Below are 17,022 nucleotides of genomic sequence, written 5' to 3'. Positions count from 1 at the left end.
ATTTTTATGTAAAGTTTGTCTATTGCTTGCTATTCTCCACAGAAAAGCCTGCTGAGATCTTGAATGAGATTATGTTGACTGTATCAATTTCCCTTGAACCGACAATATTAACAGATATTGAGTCTTCTCATCCATTATCGTGGTATATTTCCTAATTTATTTGGAACTTCTTTAATTTATCCTTACAAACACTTTGTAGTTTTCAGTGTATGCATTTTGCTCATATTTTGTTAAATTTATTTCTAAATATTTTGGATTTTTTTTTGATGCCACTTTAAAGGGTATAACTTTGCTGTTAAATTTTTTCTCTTTTATTTGTATACTGGTGTATACAGATACAAGTGATTTTTGCAAGCTCACATAGTTTTCCAGGTATTATTGCTGCATAACAAATTATTTCAAAACTTCCTGACCTAAAATGAAGCCAGCCATGTTCTTGTGCTCATAGATGCTGTGTGTCGGGATTTCAGTCAGGGCACAACACGGACTGGTTATGCAGCATATGTCTGGAGCCTCCGGTGGGAGACTTAGAGGCTGGACAGAAACTGATGCCTGGGGGCAGGGATCACCTAGTCTAGCGTCTGCTTTACTCAAGTGTCTGGTGCCTGGGCCAGGATGACTCCACGAAGAGGACTTTAAATTGCACTGCTCACTTGTGCCTCTCCGTGTGGCTTAGTGTCCTCCTAGCATGGTGGCCATAGTGTGGTCAGACTCTCACATGATGGTTCACGGTTCCCAGTGAAATTCTTCCCACAAACAAGGTGCAAGTTGCATTTTTCATGACTGAACCTCGAAAGTCACATGCTATTGATACACCCATCTGTGACTCAGAGGTCATGTACACTGCACTTTCTCAATTGAAGAAGTCACAGCCTATTCAGATGCAAAGAGAAGGAAATCAGACTCCATCTTGATGCAGGGGTGGCACAGTCACATCAGGAAGGAGAACTTGGAGCAGGAGAGAGTGTCGCGGCCACTTTGGGAAACTGTAACATGCCCTACTTTGTTTTCGGTAATCTTGCTAAACTCAGGTATTACTTCTGGGACCTTTTTGGTGGATGATTTAGGATTTTCTGTACACATAACGATGTTGTCTGCAAATAAAGTGTTCCTTCTTTCTTTCCAATACAAATGGCCTTTATAGGCATACCTTGGAGATACGGCATGCTCAGTTCCAGACCACTAAAATAAAGTGAATATCATGGTAAAACTAGTTACACAAATTGTTTGATTTCCTGTTGCATATACAAGTTATGTTTCTATTATACTGTAGTCTATTAAGTGTGCAATAGAGTTATGTCTAAAAATATGCATGTACCTTTATTAAAAATGCTTTATTGTTAAAACATGCTAACAATCATCTGAGCCTTCATTGAGTTGTAATCTTTTTGCTGGTGGAGGGTCTTGCCTTGATATTGATGGTGCTGGCTGATCAGGGTGGTGGCTGCTGCAGGTTGGGGTGGCTGTGGCAATTTCTTAAAATAAGACAACAGTGAAGCTTGCTGCTTGAGTGACTGTTCTTTCACGAAAGATTTCTCTGCAGCATCCCACGTGCTGTTTGATAGCATTTTACCCAGAGTAGAACTTCTTTTAAAATTGGAGTCAATCCTCTCAAACCCTTTTTCCACTAAGTTTGTGTAATATTCTAAATCCTTTGTTGTGATTTCTACAATGTTCACAGCATCTTTACCAGGAATAGATTCCATCTCAAACAACCAGTTTCTTTGCTCAGCCATAAGAAGCAACTCCTTATCCATTCAGATTTTATCATGAGATTGCAGCAATTCAGTCACATCTTCAGGCTCCACTTCTAATCCTGAGTCTCTTGCTGTTTCCACCACATCTGTGGTTACTTCCAACACTGAAGTCTTGAACCTCTCAAGGTCATCCATCACGGTTTGAGTCACCTTCCTCTAAACTCCTGTTGACATTGTTATTATGACCTTCTCCCATGAATCACTAATGTTCGTAGTGGCATCGAGAATGGAGAATCCTTTTCAAAGGGTTTTCCGTTTACTTTGCCCAGATCCATCAGAGGAATCACTGTCTATGACCCCTACAGCCTTACGAAACATATTTCTTCAATAATGACTTGAAAGTCGAGATTACTCCTTGATCCGTGGGCTGCAGAATGGATATTGTTAGCAGGCATGAAAGCAACATGTACATCTTACTGTACATCTCTATTAGTGGTCTTGGGTGACCAGGTGCATTGTTAATGAGCAGTAATATTTTGAAAGGAATCTTTTATTCTCTGAGCAGTAGTTCTCAATAGTGGGCTTAAAATATTCAGTAAACCATGCTGTAAACAGATGTGCTGTCATCCAGGCTTTGTTGTTCCATTTATAGAGCACAGGCAGAGCAGAGTTAGGTTAATTCTTATGGGCCCTAGGATTTTCAGAATGGCAAATGAGCATTGGCTTCAACTTGAAGTCACCAGCTGCATTAGCCCCTAACAAGAGAGGCAGCCTATTCTTTGAAGGTTTGAGGCCGGGCACTGACTTCTCTCTAGCTATGGAAGTCCTAGATGGCATCTTATCCCAATAGAAGGCTGTTTCTACATTAAAAATCTATTTAACGTTGCCACCTTCATCAGTTACCTTAGTTAGATCTTCTGGGTAACTTGCTACAGCTTCCACATCAGGACCTTGTAGCTTGTTACGGAGGTGGCTTCTTTCTTTTAACTTCATGAACCAACATCTGCTGGCTTCCAACTTTTCTTCTGCAGCTTCCTCACCTCTCTCAGCCTTCATAGAACTGAAGAGAGTTAGAACCTTGCTCTGGATTAGGCTTTGGCTTAAGGGAATGTTGTGGCTGGTTTGATCTTTTACCCAGACCACTAAACTTTTCTCTGTATCAGCAATAATGCCGTTTCACTTTCTCATTATTCATGTATTCACTCGAGTAGCACCTTTAATTTCCTTCAAGAACGTTTTATTTGTCTTCACAGCTTGGCTAACTATTGGGTGCAAGAGGCCCAGCTTTTGGCCTATCTCGGCTTTTGACAGTCCTTCCTCACTGAGCTTCAGCATTGCTAGCTGTGGGTTGCTGTGCAACTCTTCCTTCGACTCGAACACGTAGTGGCCATTGTGTGGTTATTAATTGGCCTAATTTCAATATTGTTGTGTCTCAGGGAATAGGGAGGCCCAAGGAAAGGGAGGGAGATGGGGGAATGGCTGGTCCGTGGAGCAGTCAGAACACACATTTATAAATCAATTTTCCCATCTTACATGGGCATGATTTGTCATGCATCAGACCAATTACAATAGTAAAATCTTAGATCACTGATCACCAATCACCATAACAGGTAAAATAATAATAAAGTTTGAAATATTTTGAGAATGCTTAATACCAAAATGCAACACAGAGACATGACATGTATATACTTATTTAAAGGGTACTTATTGTAGATAGCTTATTCTTGGAGTTTGCTTTCTTATCCTTCTAGTGTGTTTAGTCTATATATGTATATATTCATGTAATGTTTCCAATGTAATTATTATATGGTTGTGGTTTAGGTTGCCATTTATATTTCATCTTTTCTTAATTTCACTTTTTTCCTCCTTCCTTTTGGATGATTTGAGTATTTTTTAAATTAGTGGGCTTTGGCTTTTAGAGCAGTTTCAGGTTTCAAGGCGAATTGAGAAGAAAGTTAGACCTCCCACAGGCTCCTTCACATGCCCTCCTGACCCGGTGTCCCCTGTCACCAGTGTCTCGCATTAGTGTGGCACGCTTGTTACGGTTGATGAGCCCATGTTGATAGATTACTATTAACGAAAGTCCACGGTTTGCATTAGAGTTCCCTGTTTGTGTTGCACATTGTGTGGGTTTTGACAGATGTGGAATGTTGTGTGTCCACCATAAGGCATCCTCCCTGGGAGTCTCCCTGCCCTGAAAACCCCTGTTCATCCTTCCCTCCACCCTCACCTCTAGCAACCGCTGGTCTTTTTACTGTGCCCGTAGTTGTGCCTTTTCCAGAGTGTCACTTCACTGGAGTCATGCAGTGTGCAGCCTTTCCAGACTGGCTTCTTGCATGCAGGTGGCTTATTTTCACTTTGACTTACTGGCTGCCTCTCCTCCCCTCCCTTGTTTTGGAGGTGGCTCTGCTGCTCACAGGGCTCATCTACAGTTTGTCACGGACTACCCTCCACACTGTGTGTGATACCACTTTACCGTGCTGGTTGGCCCGTGTCTGGGAACAGTGTTTAGCATATCCCCCACTTGTCATGTGGCGTGCAGAGGCCCTGGTTCCTGCGGCATGGTGGGTGGGGGCCTGCAGCCTGAGCCGCTGTTCGTGACCGATGCCAGTCGGAGAGGGTGGGCTCATATTGGTGTGGACGCTGCTGTAGGTTCTTTTAGGTTCAGTAACTCATCTCATACCCACCATGTCTTTGTGATGGGCCCTTCCTCTCTCCATCTTGCAGATGGGAAGACAGCAGCGCAGGGAAATGAAGCCAGCGGGTGGGAAAGCGGGGAGTTAAACAAGGCTCGATATATTTTTTACGACGCCTTTTTGCGCTGAGCGACTTCTGAGAGCAGGCTGTCCTTGGCCTTGTCCTTCTCTCCCCTTCCCGGAGGCTGTAATGGAGGCTTTGAGGGATCAGTGTAACCAGTGCCTCTAAGCTTGGAGGGACAGCTAATGTGATAGATGACACAATCAAGATTCAGAATGAGTCCAGCGCCTAGAATGCCAGCCGGGAACCGATCAAATGAACAGGCTAATAGGAATGAATGGAAAGTCCTACGTTCAGGTTCAAAAAGCCACCCAGTCCAGGTCAGTCGACAGCTATTTGTGCAGTTGGGGTTGACCACATTGTCACGAGAAGCTCTTGTCATTACTTTCCCTAGATGATGGCAGTTGTCTCGTAACAGATATCCTGTATCCTCTTTGGTCCCATTCTGTGATTTCTGTACCTTGCGGCCAGAATAATCTTTACAAAATGCAAATCTCGTAACCACAATGGCTTTCCGTTTCCATTTCATTAACTTCATTTGATCGCTTTGTGTTGGTCTTACTGTTAAGTCCCTAAATGGCCCTCCAGCCTCAGAATTTGGTCTTCTCTTGACACACCGCCCTGGCCTTCATTCTGTTCATGGGATGTGCCGTGCCCCCTGCTGCCACCGGGGCTCTGCCCATGGTGCTCGAGCCATCCTTCCCAGCTCAGCTCAGGCCCGCCCTGTTCTGTGCTGTGATGGTGCTGCTTCCCAGATCACAGTTAGCAGTACATGCGTGCTTGCATGATGTGTGAACATCTGCTCATCTACCAGACTCTCATCTCTGTGGACAGAAGGGCCCTATCTGCTTTTCTCCCCATCTGTGTCAGGGGACCCCGAGACCACACTCCAGGCTTGGTGACTCACAGGACCTGTGTAGAGTTGTGCTCGCAGCTGCGATGCATCCTGTACGAGGATGCAAAGCAAACTCAGCCGGGGAAAAGGCACCCGGCGAAGCCCAGAGGAAACCGGGTTCAAGCCTGGTGGAGCCACACAGGACACGCTTGCGTCCTCCAGCAGGAGCCGTGACAACACACGTGCAGTGTTGGCTGCTGGGGAAGCTTGTTAGAGACCCAGCGCCCAGGGTGCTATTGGGGCTGCTCACACAGGCCCACTCTGCGGGGCACGTGCCAGACGCCAGCCTCCCAGAAGGCAGCGTGCTCAGCACAAACCACACTGCACAGGCGGGTGCAGTGAGCTGTTCCAACTAGTCAGGGAGTGGCGGGAACCCTCCAGAAACAAGTTCCCAGACACTAGGTTGTAAGCAGGCCTCTCTAGGACAGCATTCTCAGGCCTGCTGTGTTTAACTCATTTGTACACCATTAATACTCAGGACTTAATTTTCTGGCATGTAGGAGGCATTTGATGAGTGTTTACTGAACTGATGAAAGAACTAACAGTCTGATGTGGTTCTGTCTTGTATTGGGTTCGTGCATCGATTGTCCTAATGGCTGGGCGCTGCGTGCGGCTGTGGCAGTCGGCTTCCCAGCTCCCTGTCCTCTGCGTGAGCAGAGCCCATGTGGGGTCCTGCGTCCAGAGCTGTGGGCCAGATGGTCCCGAGGGAAAGGGGAATGGACTCTTTCAGAGTTGAAGGAAATGGAAGCCTCTGCTGCCATTGTTTGCAAAAGGGACTTTCTGAGTGTTTCAGAGGCAGGTGTAGGCCTGGGTGCAGAGGGCAGGCTTGGTTTCAGCAGGGGCAAGAAACTTGGTTAGAGTGAGATTGTCCTAGAAAGGGGGTGCTGGACTCGGGTGGGGGGGTGGATCCCTGGTCCAGTTGGAAGAGCTGTTCATCAGGGATGTGGGAGGGTTCTGAATTCTCTCTGGGCTCCAGGTGTGTTGGGGGGGCTCTGGGTCTTTCCAGCTAAGCCAACAGGAATTTATATTTCGCTCTTCCCTGAAATGCGCTTTCAGATGATTCTGCCTTTCCACTGGCGACCACAGGCCGTGTCCTTTGTCACTGCCAGGGGTCTGTGTTGGAATGGCGACAGACGTGAGGCACGCTGAGTGTGTTTTCTTTGATTTTTCCCCACTAATACCAACTTTACCTTCCGTAAAATGTTTCCTAAAAGGTCATTGTGTTCCTGAGACCTTCCTTTCTTCCCTCTGACCCGTAAGTTTTGTGAATTATATCCTTTTTGAAAGATACAAAATAAAAATCCCAATTAGAAAGAATACACATTTACTTTTTATGAAGGGAATAGTGTTAATATTTTTATGAGTATGCATTATTCTTGCTTAATCCCTGTCTTTCTGCCCATTCACATATTCATGCAGCACACGGCTTCTGAGTCCGGCGTTTGCAGTGTGGGGTGTGTTCGGTGTGTGGAGGAGGTGCTGGCGGGGGGATCCTGGGGTGAGCACCTGTGGTCTGCCCGGAGGCATTGGGAGCCCCCCGGGCGGCAGCAGCAGGCAGCTGGGAGGGCCAGAGTGGCGAGTGCCTTCTGAGGAACGGCTGTGGCTGGGGACACAGAACTTTCTTTTCTCCTCACACTTTCCCAGCCATTTGGCTCTGATTCCTCAGCTGTGGTCTCTGTGTCCTTGGAGGGCCCTTGGGAGGCTTCCTGGCCACCGAGCAGGGTCAGCTGCAGCCCGGACTCACTGCCCAAGACCGGAGGGTCCAGACTGACCTCCTCCTCTGTGCCTCGGCTGTGGCGGTTCCCGCCCTCCGCGGTTCAGTCCTGCGGTCGCTGTTGCAGTCTGGTCGTCCCTGTCCTCGGCCTGCAGCCAGCGTGAGGGCTGTGCCCGCCAGTCTCTGCAGGTCTTTTCAAAATATGGATTTTTTTTTTTATAGGCTCTCAGGTGTCATTCTTTTCTCATCGTTTGGATTTCTGAGAACTCATCTTCTCTACCTTGGTTTTGAACAAATTGAGAAATAAAACAAAATAGTGACAGATGGAAGCCAAAGAATAACTTTTATTTCTGCTAAATCAGAGGCTTGAAATCCTTTCTTAGTGTGAGAGTCCCATAAACCGGCTGACTGACTCCGGAACCGCTCAGGCTCGCCCACCCCTGACAACCACCCCCGACAGCCATCGTCACATGCACCGGAGCCTTGGGGCGGAGGACGGGGGCTCTCAGGTGGCAGGGGGCTGAGCCCACAGCCCGCTTATCCCCCAGGCTTAGCAGTGCATAAGTCGCCTCCTTGGGGCGAGTATTTCTGGGGCAGAGAGAGTCTGGGAGAGGCAACAGCTGGCCCCGCCCGCGGAGCACACCCAGGTCTGTCTGTCATCCTGTAACCACGAGGCCCCTGCTCAGCCAGGTGCCTCCCTCCGCGCGGAGGAGATCCGCAGTCCAGTTCGATGGCTCTGAGATCTGTCGGAATAGGACGCTGATTAAATAGTCTGGAAGGCCTCTGTGCACCTGAGGCTGCAAACACACCCTCTAGTTTATTTCTCAGCCTTAATTCTGTCCAGCCATATTGTGCAACCTGGCTCATCAGAAATTCCTCTGTGAGGTTAAATGACAGCGTATAAACTTCCAACAACACAGTATGCCCCAAATTTGAATATAAATCTCCTTCTGTTATCCAGTCTGTGGGGAGAAATTAAGTCTTAAAGGCTAACCTTTGCAAGTTCAGGTCTAAAGATGATGACATTCAAAGGAGTTAACGTCCAGAACCAAAATTTCTTACTCCTGTTAAAGTTCAAATATATTAAAGCTCAGAGTTAGTCCTCAACGTCTCAGCTACAGGGCTGCTGCTTAGGGCCCAGAGTCCCGGCCGTTGGGTGCTGAGTCTCAGACCGCCCCTGCTTCTCCAGAGCTCAGACGTTAGGAGGACCCACTCCCTTATCACAGAAGTGGCTCACTAAATCTAGAAAACAAATCATCCCCTGGCCCCCCGGGCAGTCATCCTAAACGAGATCCTGTTCCCAGAGCACGTCCTTCGTTCCGCCCGAAATCACAGTAGGGCCTGGGCGTCATTCTAAGTGAAGCTGGCAAACGGAGCTCTTCCTGGTTTTACTCTTGCAGAGATGTGACAGTTTGGAATCCAGAGCCTGTCACTTGAAATCCTCCTGGGAGAAATCTCCCAGCAAGGGGGTACATTTGACTCTGTTCATTTTCCATTTCTGGGGAAAAAATCCTCAATGCCTTGTAGGCATTTTTAGTTCTGTGCCATGGTGGCTGCTGCACCTGCCCTTGTTAGGAAATGTCGTGCACGCGTGTGTGTGTGTGTGTGTGTGTGTGTGTGTGTGTATGTGCGTGCGAGAGACAGAGACAGAGGGAGGAGGAAGGGAGAAGCACTTAGAGAGTGAAGACTGTCACATACTTTTCTACTTTTCACATTTGACTTTGCGGCCTTAGAAACTGCTGGCCTGAAGGCTGTCTTCTCAGCTCCACTTTGTCTCACCTGGGGTCTCCCTCCTGGATTCGGGAGCTGGAGGTCCTGTGCGTGCTGTTCCCATGACCGAGGGCCTCCTGAGGGCTGATAGCTTTGCTGTGTGCTCTGTCATCCTTCTTCCCCGTTCAGGTCCTGTGAGCTCCGTGGGCACGTCTGCATGGTTGGCCGCCGCCCGGGGTGTCGTTCTCTGAGTGTTTTCCAGTCCTGAGCCTACCGATAAGGCACAGTGGGTCCAGAACAGTCCCTCGCTTTCCTCCTGGCTCCGATTGCCTGGAGCTGCCCGTGCTGCCCGGCCCCCAGCCGCATGCCCTCAGATGGACAGGCAGGAGGGTCGTCCCCCATCATCTCAAAGGCTGCAGTGACTCTGCTTGCTGTGACCAGGGGCTGCTCAGTGGGCCCGAGCGTGCCTGGTGAGCTGCCGTGCCCGCACCCAGCACCTCCTGTCCAGACCTAGGCCGCATCACCTGTGACCTCACTGAGGCCAGGGGCCTGGCTTCCCCTTGCCCAGGCTCCTGAGGCCTTCCCAGTGTCCCCCTCTGGGGACAGAGCTGCTGTAAGCTAGTTGCCTAGTGCTGGCCAGGCCAGAGGCCCTGTCTGCTCACTAGAGAGTTCAGACCCTGAGCCTGGTCCGCACAAGAACACAATGCTGTCACTTTGGTGCCTCCCAGTCCCTTCTTTCCTCATTTCTTGGTGGGTGTTAGGGGCCCCAGTAAAGAACATCCTCTGAAGCTCCTGTGTTAGTAGTTATTGCTGCCATAAGGAATTACCATAGATTTAGTGGCCTAAAACAACACAGATTTGTTATCTCAGTTCTGAAGGTCAGAGTCTGATATGGGCCTGCTGAGGCTAAATTCAAGGTGAGAGTGGCTTCATTCCTGCTGGAGGCTCGGGTAGGTCCATTCCTTGCCTTTCCCAGCTCCAGAGGCCCACGCGTCCTGCGAAGTGAGTAGTGGAGGTCGAGTCCTCTCACGTGGCGTCACTCTGCCTGAGCCTCCTGCCCCCCCACCCACTGTTAAGGACCCTGTGATTGCAGTGGGTCCACCGCATCATGCAGGGTCATTTCCTGGTCTTAGTCTGTTGATTAGCAACCTTAGTTCCAACCGCAACCTACGTTCCCTTTTGCTTCGTAAGGTGACACATTCACAGTGCCAGGGATCAGGACGTGGGCGTCTTAGGGGTGGTTGTCATTCTGCCTTCCACACCCACTGTCCTCGAGTGTGTTAGGTCTGTGTGTGCATCCAGTCGAAAGCCACCTCCTGGAGATGACCCCTGAGCACTGGCTGTGGCTCTCAGGGCAGTCTCTGTGGGGAACGCCCTCCTCTTCCCGACCGACAGGAGCCGCCCTGTGTGTCCCCCCATGGCATGAGGCAGGGTGTCAGTCCTCTCTGGCCCAGCGCCCCAGCACGTGCTTGTGCTCTCTTGGATGGTGACCATAGCAGTAAAACAGCCCGTCAGAGCCTGAGCACCTACTGTCTCTTTAAACCTCTTCCACATTCCACTACATTATTTCCTTGAAGCTTTAGACAGTCCAAGAAGGCAGTGTTTTATTATTCTCACTTTATAGATGATGAAACTGAAGCCCAGAGAGGTTATGTTATTTGCCATGGTCACACAGCTCCTAAGGAATAGAGCTGGAGTCCCATTCCTGGTCTGTTTGGCTTAAACCTGCCCAGGCTGTCTCCTCCTTGAGGCTACACAGATTTCCCTGTCTTAGTTTGTGAATTTTGCCTGAGTTCACCTGGTCACATCTCTGTGAGTAAAGTCACACGCTTACCTGTTATCCTCATGCAGTACCCGTGTCGTGAGCACCTGGGTTGTGGGCATGATGCTGGCACTGTCAGCGCCAGGCACGTTTGCCATTTCCCACGGGCTCCCAGCAGTCTGAGTGCTTGTGTCCAGGTGCCACCAAGGTGGTCAGTTCCTGCAGACAGGCATGTTCAACGAGCTGCAAGCGTGGGTGCCTGTGTGTTCAATTTAAATGTAGGTGTATCCCGGTTACCGATGGGCGTGTGCCACTGGGTGCTCCTGACGTCCCTGTGCTCATCCTCTGACATCGGGGGACCGGCCTTTCCCTCCTCCCAGGGAGACTCAGTGGCACTGCACGTGGGCCCTGCCGTGCAGTGTGCCTTCTCTTGTTTCTCAGGATAAAATCTGTCAATTTGTGAATTTGTTCTGTTATAAAACTGTTCATTTTTATTCTGCCTTTTTCCCCTTTAGAAAATGTTTTATTTTATATGCATATGATACACAATATTATTTTTTCCTTAGGACAACTACACCTTTGCCCAACCTGGAATTCAAATGAAAGTGAAAATGCTGGAAGAACTCGTGAGCCGGATTGATGGTAAGCCAGCTTCCCGAGTAGCCCCTCTCTCTGAGGGACGGGGAGGTGGCCCCCCAGCCCTCGGCGTGGCAGGACACTGTCCTCATTCAGCAGTGGCACCCTGGCCTGCTTGCGATCACTCCTGTGTATCCTTGCGAGGCAGCTGCTGGAGCACGAGCTGCTCTCGTTCCTTTTTATTACGGCGATGTAATCAGAATTCAGTGCGTTTGCTCTGCAGGAAAGTAATGAGCATGCACCAGAAGAGGCAGGCAGCACTCACTCCTTATTAAGCCCTGTGATTGTCATAGTCTGGGCGACAGTGGTTGTTTATGGGTGTCCTTTGGTACTGTGTTCCCTGCCTTGGTGCATCATTTTTCTATCAAGGATGCTGGAATAATTTCTCCATGGAATCCAATTAATTACCAAGTCTGGAAATAACATCTTTAATATTATAGAAAAATTATAGTGTGTGCTCAGGCAATTTTAGATTATGCTTTCATATTTAAGTGGGGGCTTTGAAATACTTTTTGCCTTCATCCTTAAAATAATTCCCCCTGCGATGTGCTGACTGTCATACTGCAATAGCAGAGTTTAATTAAATGGAGGTTGAGAGATAATGCTTGCCCATTCCAGGCATAATTCTCCTGATAGTTCGTTAAATTAATGAACAGAGCATTAACAAAGTGATGCCAAGCAGAACCAGGCGTGTATTTGTGAGACCAGCTGGTCAGTGATGGGGTGTGGAAAAGAGACATGTTCTTTCGTAAGGAGTCCTGTGTGAGCTTGGCAAACATTTCACTGAACATACAGAGCAACTGTGCTGTGTTTAAAACTCAGCCCTGGAGAGAGGCTTCAGAGTCCTTGCAGCTGACCACCCCTCTGCCCTCGCTGCACCTTTGGCAGGAGAAAACTGTGACGCCAGCCTTCAGGGAAAGACACCTGCTTTGGGAAACTGCCGCCTGACATTATAAAACGGAGTCATACGAGTTATAAACTGCATTTTGCTCCTCTACTGAATCTGATGGTTATTACCTAATCTCTATATTATGAAGTTTTATACAGTTCTTCCAACCATACCTTATTTGATTCAGTATTATATTTAGCTACTTTCCAACCTGTCTATTCAAAATTCTGGTTTTTGCCTCTGTAAGTGCATTTATGTACATTCATTGTCTACTTCACAGCGAGAGCTTGTTTGGACACAGTTGGATTTCTTTCTCTACCAACACTTCCACAAGTGTTCCCCAGCCTCATTTAGTTCTTTGAAATATGATTTGCAGTAGATGTGAATTACACTTTCTTAGCAGGTTCTTCTTTTCCTTTTGTGCCCCTTGGAAGGCATATTTTATATTTTCTTAGAGGTTGGGAAGTTGTGGTTAGTGCTCATTTGTTCCAGTGCTGCAGTTTGGGAAACACTTGAATTGATTTTCTCTGGTGCTGTGGTTCAGAAAGAAGCACATTGCAGATTTGCTGGATGATTGTTTAAAAGACCAGCAACAACAACCAACGGAGCCCCGACCAAATCTGTACTTTTTAGTAAATCATATTTTTATTTTCAGTCTAGCTTTTGAGTAGGCCATTTTTATCCTGCAATTTTTTGTTCAAAGGATCAGTCCTTCACAACAGAGAAGATTTGCTGGTGTAATAGGTTAAATTGTATAACCTGTTAATTCCTGTTCTTCTAATGAAACCTTCAAGAATTTCTCTGATGGCCTCACAATAAGAATACCCAGGCTTTCAAAGCAGGAAATACATAGAATTTACAGCATTTGGACTCTGACTGGTGGGAGCCGTCATCCCTCAGCACCCACTTGGGAGAAGCGTCTCTGGGCCTCAGCTGCCTGAAGCCCCTTCTGTTTCACCAGTCACCCCTTGGAGAGAGCACCCATGGGCTTGGAACCTTTGTAGGGACTATAAAGATTTTATTAAGAGCAGAGGATATTCTAAGAAAAAAAATTCCTTTAAAAATAAAAATCTCTGCTTTTCTGCATTCTAGGGGAAGGGCAGTGTTTGTTTCAGAAAATTTGGACACTCTAGTGAAGGAAATTACCTTCATGACTTGTTGATTAAGAAAGGTGAGGTTTTATGGACGTGGCCCAGAAGGGAATAGGTTTAGGGTTACAGTGCGAGGACCTAGAGAGATAATGCCAGCACTGAAGCCACGGTTATTCTGAGGGCGTTGGGCATTTCCTGATCCAGAAGAAATAATACCAAAGTGACTTGTAGTTTGTCATCCTTATGGAGTGAATGGGTCAAACCCTAGCTTTCTCAGGATAGGGAATCTGAGAAATGCCCATACACCTTCTGAGACCCAGAAGAGTGATAGATCAGGGTAAAGTGGAAGTGATACAGCTCTCATAAAGTCTTGCAGTCTAGGTTCAAGTTATCTGAGAGGACCAGGATTGTTTGATCCTCAATTATGTTGACTCTGTGCTGGAGTTTCCCAGAATACTTGTGAGAAGCAAAACGAAATCTTTTCAGGACTCCTTATGTGAGAACAAACAGGTAATAGAAAAGGCCCACAAAATATTGAGCTTTTGTAACTGCTATCTTTACTGGAATGTGTATGAAGAAATGAGAGAAGAGAAGCTTGGACATGGCTACAGGGAATAGGAAGCTATACAGTTTTGCGTAAGAGATTTGAAAAGTAATCAAATAGGATTTCTGGAATTGAAAAATATGCTAACCAAATGTAAGAATTTAGTGGATAGGTTTAACAAATTAGACACAACTAAAGAGAAAATTAGCGAACTGGAAGATACTGATTGAAAGAAAATAGCCATAATAAAACATGAAGAGTTAAGAATATGGAAACTACAGAAAGCAAGAGATACAGAGGATATGGTTAGAAAGAGCAATGCAATTTGGAGTCATAGAATAAGAAGAGAGAGAATAAATGAGAATATAAAGAGAGAATGACAGATCTTTCCAAAACTACTGGAATATGCCAATTCAGAAATTCAAGAGGAATCCTGATGAGAATAAGCCAAAAGAAAACTACATGTAAACCCATCATAGTAAATTAAACTAAACACAGAGAGAAATTCTTGAAGCTTTTAGAGAAGAAAGATAATTTTCTTAGAATGGCTGTTTATTTGAGTAAAGACCTCTTTAACAAAAGTGCAAGAAGATATCTTCAATCCATTAAAAGAATGTAAGTGTCACCCTAGAGACTATGTACAGCAAAAATATCCTTCCAGAGTGAATTTGAAATTCCAGGAGTCCATCTAAATCTGAATTGTTTCACACTGTTTCAAAGAAACTGTATAAATCAAGAAGAAAATCAAATCAAACCACACATAAACTACCCTGGCAGCATAACTAGGAGACAGCTGTTACTGTAAACTTCAAATCCCCTGTTAGTAGGCAAATCAACACCTGCATTTGACCTGTGGGGAGAGTCAGGTGCTCCAATGACAACAGTCTGTGGAGAAAAGGAGTGAGTCTATGGGTAGCTTTGGGGAAATAGAACCAGATTGTTAATAAAAAAAAACAAACAAACCAAAAAACCCCCAAACCATGTGGTTTTAAATGCAATGGCGGTTCTGGCAAGCTGGGAAATACTGCTCCAGCCACAAGCCAGGAACGTGTGTTTCAAGGGAGAAATAAAAAGGAACAGGATTTTATACTGAGCAGGGTGGCCATGGATACATACTTGACAAGCTATGGAGTCATGGATATTTATGAAGACAAAACACACATGTGTAATTGTGCTTTACACCTCCTATCCCGTCATGCCTGGAAACTCAGTTTTAAGGTTTGTCCAGTGGTCCCTTTGGCTAAGGGGGGTCTGTTCAGTTAGCAGGGGGCTTCACATTTTATTTTTAGTTCACAAGATACAATCACCAACCAGGAAAGCAAACCTCACCCAGGATGGGAAAATCCTGAGAACAGGTCTGAGATCTGGTTCGTCCGAGCACTGGCTCCTGGGAACTGGAAAAGGGTTTGGGGTTTCCTGGATGAGCAGCAGCTAAGATCTTAGCAGAAACCTGGTTAACAATCACTTGCTCTATGGGAACTGAATTCTTAGGTCACAGTTTTTTGGTGAGGGCCTGGCGTCTTCTGCCTGCCAAACAGCATTTTACTTTGGCCCTGGAGTGGAATGAGCAGCTTCTTGTACAAATGTTTCTTCAGTGGGCCAGTCTGCCCCGACAGGCCACCTCCCACCCCAGCAGGGGAGAAATTAGGTTTTCCCTTGGGGCAGTCCCTGCTGGCAGGGCTTACATCTGGGTGCTGGAGACGGGCAGGAGGAGCTGCTGCAGGTTCACAAAGGCCAGGGCTGTGGCACTGAGGAGGCAGGGCTGGATTTGAGATATTTAAGGTGCTATCCTTCGTTCAAAACCCCACCTAATACTTTTTTTCTAAAACATTTATTTGGTTTCTTAATCTATTATCAAAATTAGTTTCTTTTTTCTCTCTTGGGCAGAAGTAGATTGAACCCTCGTTGTTGGAGTGGGTTCCAGCCCTCTAGCCTGCCTGGGCAGGTTCTTGGATTCCCCTGTCTCTTGCATGGTAGTGGACTTTTCCTTGGAATGGCTGGGCACTGAAGCAGTTATCCAGAGAGATCCGTATGAGCATCGCTGGGTTCTGTAGGCACAGCCAGCATCAGAGTTGACGGTGGGTACCTGTGACAAAGGCGGCTGTGCAGAAAATAGCTCCTGACTGTGCTGAGTGTGGCTTGGACACACTTTACCGTCTTTGCCATCGTGCCTGGGGCACTGGGAGCAATGGTGGACCTGTGGGGGTGCTGTCTCACTGGCCCCTTGGACGACCCCTGCGGAGCCTGGAATGCTTGTCCCTGCATCTGTGTCACTCTGACGGGACCCAGAAGCAGAGGGGTGTGTGTGTGGAGAGTGGCCAGCCTGGACCACATGGTAGGAAGCTGATGCTCAGGTTTTTGCTTTGCAAACATTTATTTCTTGATTCACCACTATGACAGCCATCTCTCAACCGAGTCACCACAAAGTGGGTAAATAATGATCTTACTTGTTTTTATTAGTTTTTCTTAAATGTATGTATTCCTCACATTTATTTCCATGTTTAATATTAGAATTGTTTTATTTATTTATTTTTTGTTTGTTTGTTTATTTTTCTGAGACAGGGTCTCCTGTAACCCAGGCTGGAGTCCAGTGGCCTCATCATAGCTCATTGCAGCCTCAAACTTGTGGGCTCAAAGTATCCTTCTGCCTCAGCCTCCCAAGTAGTTGGGTGCATGCCACCACGCCTGGCTGATTTAAAAAAATTTTTTTTTTCATAAGGACAGGGTTTTGCTATTTTGTCCAGGCTGGTTGGTCTCAAACTCCTGGCCTCAAGGGATCCTCCCACCTGGGCCTCTCAAAGTGTTAGGATTATGGTGTGAGCCACAGTGCCCAGCCTAGTTCTTTATTTAAAAGTTTGGTGATGTTTTTATGACCATAGGTACTTAACTCTTGTTTATATCAATTAGCTTATGGTAAAATTGGTTCATTTTAGGTCATTTTGCTTTGTCACAGTTTCCAAGAAGCTGTGGGCAGTGATAAGCTCACTAATGCTAGTGAGCACCACAGTCGCTACCACAGAAAGGACTTCAGGGATAAGAGCCTAAGTCTGGAGTTTTATCCAAAATTTAATTCTTTTATATAATCTTATGAAATACTTCAGTAGGGAAATTTTAAGGGCTTGACATTTTTGCTCAGGAAGAATAATTATTTCTGAAAAATTCCCCAAACAAAATTTATGGCTAATTAGAATTAAAAAACTAAAAATTAAATATAAATCTTAAAGTTAATTTTGTTTTATGTTAGAGTAGGGCATATGTCAAACAACTCCATAAAAATTAGAATTAGCATGTCATCTAATCTGTATTATCCTGCCTTGTGTTACTGAA

At 46.5% G+C, this 17,022-nt stretch overlaps 1 protein-coding gene across 1 annotated transcript in view; it reads left to right on the top strand.

The window, feature by feature from the left end:
• Positions 1 to 17,022, top strand: part of TBC1D22A (TBC1 domain family member 22A) — a 327,765-nt gene that overhangs the window by 186,206 nt on the left and 124,537 nt on the right. The window contains 1 exon segment of the mRNA XM_045552759.1: positions 11,102 to 11,177. Within this exon segment, the coding sequence (XP_045408715.1) occupies positions 11,102 to 11,177 (76 nt within the window).

The sequence above is a fragment of the Lemur catta genome, chromosome 6 (genome assembly GCF_020740605.2).
Source record: "Lemur catta isolate mLemCat1 chromosome 6, mLemCat1.pri, whole genome shotgun sequence".
NCBI lineage: Eukaryota > Metazoa > Chordata > Mammalia > Primates > Lemuridae > Lemur > Lemur catta.
This window is presented reverse-complemented; position numbering and strand designations above follow the sequence as displayed.